The sequence below is a fragment of the Salvelinus namaycush genome, unplaced genomic scaffold, assembly GCF_016432855.1.
Source record: "Salvelinus namaycush isolate Seneca unplaced genomic scaffold, SaNama_1.0 Scaffold137, whole genome shotgun sequence".
Lineage (NCBI taxonomy): Eukaryota > Metazoa > Chordata > Actinopteri > Salmoniformes > Salmonidae > Salvelinus > Salvelinus namaycush.
In genome coordinates, this window is record NW_024058086.1 from 141,153 (window position 1) to 150,000 (window position 8,848).

An 8,848-nucleotide genomic window follows, 5' to 3' on the forward strand; every position below is an offset into this window, starting at 1 on the left:
GGCTGCAGTGGGATGTGATGTCTCAAAACATGGGCTGCAGTGGAGATGTGTTGTCTTAAAACGTGGGCTGCAGTGGGATGTGTTGTCTTAAAACATGGGCTATAGTGGGATGTGTTGTCTTAAAACATGGGCTGCAGTGGAGATGTAATGTCTTAAAACATGGGCTGCAGTGGGATGTGTTGTCTTAAAACATGGGCTGCAGTGGGATGTGATGTCTTAAAACAAGGGCCGCAGTGGGATGTGATGTCTTAAAACATGGGCTGCAGTGGGATGTGTTGTCTTAAAACATGGGCTGCAGTGGGATGTGTTGTCTTAAAACATGGGCTGCAGTGGGATGTGATGTCTTAAAACATGGGCTGCAGTGGGATGACGGTGGGATGTGGGTGTGACTGAAGCATCGAGGGAGGGAACATGGTTGGGCGGGGCATGGCGTGGAACGTCACTGCCATTGGGTGGTGGTGTAAACTGGGCGTTGCCACAACAGAGAGATGCGGTGTTGAGGTAAGAAAGGGAGGCGGTCCAGGGGGACATATATCCACTCCCATAGGCCGGCGGCTGACTGGGACTGGCAGGACCTGGGGGAAGAGAGGGGGCTGGGGATGAGGGGGCAGGAAGGCGGCATGGTGGTAGGCATGGTGGTGCTGGTGGTGCTGGTGGTGCTGATGGTGGAGGATGGTGTGTTGGATGGTGATGGACCCGTTAGGCATGGGAGACAGGTGGACGGGGTGGAGCATGGGAGGACAGGAGGGGGACATGGGGACAGGAGACCCAGGCAAGACAGGGTTCATCTTTCCTGGGAACACCTGTTGTTGCTGATGGTGATGGAGAACGTGTCTATGGGTCTGGATTTGAACGACACAGTGGTGTTTCTCCATGCCGTCAGACGGGGGCTGCGGATGGAAACTTGGAGGTCTGTGATTGTGGTAAGGGCTAGCTGGTCTATGATAGGGACTACACGGGCTGCCTGTAATGTTAAGGCCTGCTGGCCTCAGGCCCTCCCTGATCCCCCTCTCCTCATGAACCCGAATCTCAGGGTGACACCTCTGTTGGTTGGGGTAGCTCTGGGGGCTGTGGTACCTCTGGTGGTTGGGGTAGCTCTGGAGACTATGCTGACACGACTTGTCCAGACTCGCATTCTGTATCTGAAACCTCTGTGGAGGGATGAATGGAGGGGTGATCTCTCTCGCACCCGGTGGACTGACATGAGCTGCTAATGTCACTGTTTGTCTTCTTATACAATCTTGTCCATTGTTGCCCATTTCTAGATGATGTACCATGATCGGGAAAGAAACGGTGGGAGAGTTTTGGAGACAAATAGTGAAGTTTTTGTTTTCATGAGTAAAACTGATTCTTTCTGGGGGATTTGGGGGATCTTGTACAGGCCCAGGTTGAGAGGGAGAGGAGGAACTGTCTTCTTTCATGCTGGGAACATTGTTCTGGATCTGGAGCCCAGGAGAGCCTCCCATTGACTTACTGCTGTGCTCTACAGCTGGCTGACTCGGGGTACTACAGCTGGCCAGTGGACCTTTAATCACAGGGTATTCTACATCTGTATTCATTAGATTCTGGACGTTCAGCTTACATCTGTCATCACACAGTACATCCACAGGAGGTTCTGCCATGTGAACATTGTGACCTACAGGAAGGTCTGAGATGTGAACATTGTGACCTACAGGAAGGTCTGAGATGTGAACATTGTGACCTACAGGAAGGTCTGAGATGTGAACATTGTGACCTACAGGAAGGTCTGAGATGTGAACATTGTGACCTACAGGAAGGTCTGAGATGTGAACATTGTGACCTACAGGAGGTTCTGAGATGTGAACATTGTGACCTACAGGAAGGTCTGAGATGTGAACATTGTGACCTACAAGAAGGTCTGAGATGTGAACATTGTGACCTAGAGGAGGGTCTGAGATGTGAACATTGTGACCTACAGGAAGGTCTGAGATGTGAACATTGTGACCTAGAGGAGGGTCTGAGATGTGAACATTGTGACCTACAGGAGGGTCTGAGATGTGAACATTGTGACCTACAAGAAGGTCTGAGATGTGAACATTGTGACCTAGAGGAGGGTCTGAGATGTGAACATTGTGACCTACAGGAGGGTCTGAGATGTGAACATTGTGACCTACAGGAAGGTCTGAGATGTGAACATTGTGACCTAGAGGAGGTTCTGAGATGTGAACATTGTGACCTACAGGAGGTTCTGAGATGTGAGGAGCATAACTGGCCCCTCTCTGTCTCTTCCTCTGTTTCCCCGCCCCACCACAGGAAACACAGACAGACCAAGAGGACCCCTCCTCAACCATTGAACCATCTGACCCATTGGGCTCTACCATTACAGGTGACTGACACTTGGTGCATGGAACCTGGTGGTCAAGGCCCAGCTCATCAGCGTCAAGCAAAGATGATGCTGTCCGTTTCCTTCTCAACGATTGACCGATACAACAGTCTTTACCACAGCTCTCTGGTGAAAGGGATTTAGTCATGCTTGGTTTTTGGGTAATGGTCCCTGGGCTTTGTGGTGACAGATGTGTCATCACCATGGTTCTGTTTTGTCTAACAGCCCCAGCAGGGTTCTCTGTGCAGGGGTTGTCGTGGCTCTGTGAGCTCTGTGAGCCGTGTCCTGCAGCGTTTCTCTGTTCTGTTGATGGATCGACTGGGTCTGTCCTGCCGTCGCTCCCGAACACCTTTTCAGAATCCGTGGCACCCTCATCAGAGAGACTGAGGCTGCCCGCTGATCCGTTTACGCTGCCTGCTGTTTCCTGTCTGCTTCTCTCTTTCTCCCTCTCCTCCCTCTCCCTCTCCTCCCTCTTCTCCCTCTCTCTCTCCTCCCCCTCTCTCTCCTCCCTCTCTCTTTTCACCCTCTCTCTCTCCCTGTCCTCGGGGGCAGCGTGGCCACTGTCAGCCGGATTTTGAGCTGATTGCTTTGACTTCTCTAATGGCTGTGAAGTGGGGCCTCTAAATTGGCTATCAAGTCCTTCCCAACACTCTGACTGTCTCTGGAATGTGTTGCATTTCTCCGCATCGCTCTCCACGCCTCCATCCGTCTCCATTTCTCTGTGCCTCTCTTCCTCATATCCTCCTCTCCTCCTTCTCCTTCTCCTCCTCTTCTTCTTCTTGTGGCTCCTGTAATGGCGCCTGTCTCTGGATTTCCATTTCTTGGTGCCTGCTGCTCTCTTGCCAGTCTGATCTTTTGACTGACTACTAGATTTACCACTGCTGTAGACTCTGCTCTGTCTCTTCAGTTGCAAACTGCAGCTTTCTGTGTCTATGTCACTCATGTGGTGCTCACATATGAGACAATCCTTCCTCTCCACTGTCTCCCTGTCATCTCTGATAGGGATATGATGGTCTGGCCTTGAGTAGGCCTTTTTGTTGTGCTTGTTGTCTATTAGTTCCTCAGAACAGACAGAGGTTGAGCCGATACACAACGCCTCAGATAACCTCAGCTCCGTCTTACTCTGACTGTCACCAGTACTAACCTTCGCCCTGCTCTGCGACTGCTGCGAGGCCTTAAAGTCAAAATGGAGGGGATTGCAGCTGTAGGAGAGACAGGGCTCTGTCCTGGTGAAGGTCAGCATCTCTGAAGGCCATTGGAGAACAGTGTATCCATCTTTGCTGAGCACAGAGAAGAACGGCTGACTGGGCTTGGTGAAAGGACACGACAGTGTCTTCACCACCGCCGTAATGTCTTCTCCTTTCTCTCTCGCAGTCCCAGGACACTCAGAGGACTGAGAGGAGGAGGAGCCGTTCTCAGGGGGACCATCAGAACTGGCGATGACCTCTGAAAAGGAACTGCTAATGGAGGAGTTTTCTTCCCCCGAGACACTCCTTTCTACTTTATGAACTTGTTGCTGTTTGCTTGTTTCCGGTTCAGCCTCTGTCGGGCTGTTTCTCTGAGTTTCCTCAGAGTTCTGTGTATCTAGTACTGTGTCTGGGTCATCTAAGGGAATGTGACAAGGGGATGCAGGTAATTGGGAGACAGAGGACACATAATGTCTGGCGATATCCTCAGAGTTAACCAGGACAGAATACAGATGTGAGACCTGTGGTGGCATGGGGATGTCAGACCTGGACAGTGTATCTGATGACCTCTGGCTCCCGTCACTAAAACTGTTAGGGCTGAGATCACCAGGCTTAGTGCCATTAGTCTCCACACCCGCACAACCCTGTCCTTTCTCCTCTGCAGCGGTTGAAACAGGGATGTTCAACTCAACGAGGGGAATTCTGAGCTTCTGTGTTCCGATACGTTCTTTGGAACCCTCCTCTGTGTTCCGATACGTTCTTTGGAACCCTCCTCTGTGTTCCGATACGTTCTTTGGAACCCTCCTCTGTGTTCCGATACGTTCTTTGGAACCCTCCTCTGTGTTCTCGTAGAACACCGCCGCTGCAGATTCCAGCTTCACTGACGCTTTCTTCGGGAAGGAGAATGAGAAGGCGATTTTGTGCCTTTTGTAAGTTTGTTTCTTGGCCTTGCCGTTGTAGGGCCAGTACAGTGTCTGCTGGGTCTTGCTGTTGGAGGCCAGGCCAGTGCTGGTGCCTGTGGTACGGTTGTGGGTCCCTGTTTCCAGCACTGTGGAGTTGTGGCTCTCTTCTGACAGTCCGTCGGTACAGCTCTCTCTGCAACTGGCGTCCACCGCTACAGTAGTAGACTTGAACTTGGGGCCACTGCCTGGAGCGCTGAAATAGAAAAAATAAACATTTGAATGAATATCAGCAAGTAAGTCCGTATATCAATGTGCATATTACTACGTTGTTACGTGCAAATCCCTTAAGGATATTAACGCTCATGATTCATGTGGATATATTAAACAAGGACTCATCCCTAGACAACTGAAATCCCTTAAGGATATTAACGCTCATGATTCATGTGGATATATTAAACAAGACTCATCCTAGACAACTGAAATCCCTTAAGGATATTAACGCTCATGATTCATGTGGATATATTAACAAAGGACTCATCCTAGACAACTGAAATCCCTTAAGGATATTAACGCTCATGATTCATGTGGATATATTAAACAAGGACTCATCCCTAGACAACTGAAATCCCTTAGATATTAACGCTCATGATTCATGTGGATATATTAAACAAGGACTCATCCCTAGACAACTGAAATCCCTTAAGGATATTAACGCTCATGACTCATGTGGATATATTAAACAAGGACTCATCCCTAAACAACTGAAATCCCTTAAGGATATTAACGCTCATGATTCATGTGGATATATAACAAGGACTCATCCCTAGACAACTGAAATCCCTTAAGATATTAACGCTCATGATTCATGTGGATATATTAAACAAGGACTCATCCAGACACCTGAAATCCCTTAAGGATATTAACGCTCATGATTCATGTGGATATATTAAACAAGGACTCATCCCTAGACAACTGAAATCCCTTAAGGATATTAACGCTCATGATCATGTGGATATATTAAACAAGGACTCATCCCTAGACAACTGAAATCCCTTAAGGATATTAACCTCATGATTCATGTGGATATATTAAACAAGGACTCATCCCTAGACAACTGAAATCCCTTAAGGATATTAACGCTCATGATTCATGTGGATATATTAAACAAGGACTCATCCTAGACAACTGAAATCCCTTAAGGATATTAACGCTCATGATTCATGTGGATTATTAAACAAGGACTCATCCCTAGACAACTGAAATCCCTTAAGGATATTAACGCTCATGATTCATGTGGATATATTAAACAAGGACTCATCCCTAGACAACTGAAATCCCTTAAGGATATTAACGCTCATGATTCATGTGGATATTAAACAAGGACTCATCCCTAGACAACTGAAATCCCTTAAGGATATTAACGCTCATGATTCATGTGGATATATTAAACAAGGACTCATCCCTAGACAACTGAAATCCCTTAAGGATATTAACGCTCATGATTCATGTGGATATATTAAACAAGACTCATCCCTAGACAACTGAAATCCCTTAAGGATATTAACGCTCATGACTCATGTGGGATTATTAACAAGGACTCATCCCTAGACAACTGAAATCCCTTAAGGATATAAACGCTCATGATTCATGTGGATATATTAAACAAGGACTCATCCCTAGACAACTGAAATCCCTTAAGGATATTAACGCTCATGATTCATGTGGATATATTAAACAAGGACTCATCCCTAGACAACTGAAATCCCTTAAGGATATTAACGCTCATGATTCATGTGGATATATTAAACAAGGACTCATCCCTAGACAACTGAAATCCCTTAAGGATATTAACGCTCATGATTCATGTGGATAATTAAAACAGGACTCATCCCTAGACAACTGAAATCCCTTAAGGATATTAACGCTCATGATTCATGTGGATATATTAAACAAGGACTCATCCCTAGACAACTGAAATCCCTTAGGATATTAACGCTCATGATTCATGTGGATATATTAACAAGGACTCATCCCTAGACAACTGAAATCCCTTAAGGATATTAACGCTCATGATTCATGTGGATATATTAAACAAGGACTCATCCCTAGACAACTGAAATCCCTTAAGGATATTAACGCTCATGATTCATGTGGATATATTAAACAAGGACTCATCCCTAGACAACTGAAATCCCTTAAGGATATTAACGCTCATGATTCATGTGGATATATTAAACAAGGACTCATCCCTAGACAAACTGAAATCCCTTAAGGATATTAACGCTCATGATTCATGTGGATATATTAAACAAGGACTCATCCCTAGACAACTGAAATCCCTTAAGGATATTAACGCTCATGATTCATGTGGATATATTAAACAAGGACTCATCCTAGACCTGAAATCCCTTAAGGATATTAACGCTCATGATTCATGTGGATATATTAAACAAGGACTCATCCCTAGACAACTGAAATCCCTTAAGGATATTAACGCTCATGATTCATGTGGATATATTAAATAAGGACTCATCCCTAGACAACTGAAATCCCTTAAGGATATTACGCTCATGATTCATGTGGATATATAAAACAAGGACTCATCCCTAGACAACTGAAATCCCTTAAGGATATTAACGCTCATGATTCATGTGGATATATTAAACAAGGACTCATCCCTAGACAACTGAAATCCCTTAAGGATATTAACGCTCATGATTCATGTGGATATATTAAACAAGGACTCATCCCTAGACAACTGAAATCCCTTAAGATATTAACGCTCATGATTCATGTGGATATATTAAACAAGGACTCATCCCTAGACAACTGAAATCCCTTAAGGATATTAACGCTCAGATTCATTGGATATATTAACAAGGACTCATCCTAGACAACTGAAATCCCTTAAGGATATTAACGCTCATGATTCATGTGGATATATTAAACAAGGACTCATCCCTAGACAACTGAAATCCCTTAAGGATATTAACGCTCATGATTCATGTGGATATATTAAACAAGGACTCATCCCTAGACAACTGCTGCGTACAGTACAATTATACAATGTATAAAAACATTTTTTTTACAGTTTACACCCAGTAGGAAAAGATGGTTGGAACTATAAATACACCCAGCAGGAAAAGATGGTTGGAACTATAAATACACCCAGCAGGAAAAGATGGTTGGAACTATAAATACACCCAGCAGGAAAAGATGGTTGGAACTATAAATACACCCAGTGGGAAAAGATGGTTGGAACTATAAATACACCCAGTGGGAAAAGATGGTTGGAACTATAAATACACCCAGTGGGAAAAGATGGTTGGAACTATAAATACACCCAGCAGGAAATGATGGTTGGAACTATGAATACACCCAGTGGGAAAAGATGGTTGGAACTATAAATACACCCAGCAGGAAATGATGGTTGGAACTATGAATACACCCAGTGGGAAAAGATGGTTGGAACTATAAATACACCCAGTGGAAAAGATGGTTGAACTATAAATACACCAGTGGAAAAAGATGGTTGAAACTATAAATACACCCAGTGGGAAAAGATGGTTGGAACTATAAATACACCCAGTGGGAAAAGATGGTTGGAACTATAAATACACCCAGTGGGAAAAGATGGTTGGAACTATAAATACACCCAGTGGGAAAAGATGGTTGGAACTATAAATACACCCAGTGGGAAAAGATGGTTGGAACTATAAATAAACCCAGAAGGAAAAGATGGTTGGAACTATAAATACACCCAGTGGGAAAAGATGATTAAAAATATACATTATAAATAAACCCAGCAGGAAAAGATGGTTGAAATTATGAATAAACCCAGAAGGAAAAGACGGTTAAAATTATGAATTATAAATACACCCAGCAGGGGAATATGGTTAAAAATATACATTATAAATAAACCCAGAAGGAAAAGATTTTTGAAACTATAAATACACCCAGTGGGAAAATATGGTTGAAATTATAAGTTATAAATACACCCAGCAGGAAAATATGGATGAAATTATAGATTATAAATATAACCAGCAGGAAAAGATGGTTGATATTATGAATTTACCCAGCGGGAAAAGATGGTTGATATTATGAATTTACCCAGCGGGAAAAGACAGTAGAAAATATAAATTAGAAATACACCCAGCAGGAAAATATGGATGAAATTATAAATTATAAATAAACCCAGTGTGAAAAGATGGTTGAAACTCTAAATTAACCCAGCGGGAAAAGATGGTTTAAACTCTAAATTAACCCAGCGGGAAAAGATGGTTGAAATTATGAATTTACCCAGCGGGAAAAGATGGTTGAAATGATGCCATTCCATCCGATTTTAAAGCAGGAATGACAACATTACAACCAGAAGATGTTCTGTGTGACTACTAGCTTTAAATGTCATGAACTAT

At 44.1% G+C, this 8,848-nt stretch overlaps 1 protein-coding gene across 1 annotated transcript in view; it reads right to left on the reverse strand.

Annotated features, from left to right (window-relative positions):
• Positions 1–344: 344 nt before the first annotated feature.
• The window catches only part of LOC120036503 (zinc finger protein 804A-like), a 153,547-nt gene continuing 145,043 nt past the window's right edge, over positions 345–8,848 (reverse strand). The window contains exons 4-7 of the mRNA XM_038982946.1: positions 4,332–4,686; positions 3,489–4,241; positions 1,042–1,151; positions 345–960 (exon numbers count right to left, since the gene is read on the reverse strand). Coding sequence (XP_038838874.1) covers positions 345–960; positions 1,042–1,151; positions 3,489–4,241; positions 4,332–4,686 — 1,834 coding nt within the window. The remainder of the gene's footprint in view (positions 961–1,041; positions 1,152–3,488; positions 4,242–4,331; positions 4,687–8,848) is intronic.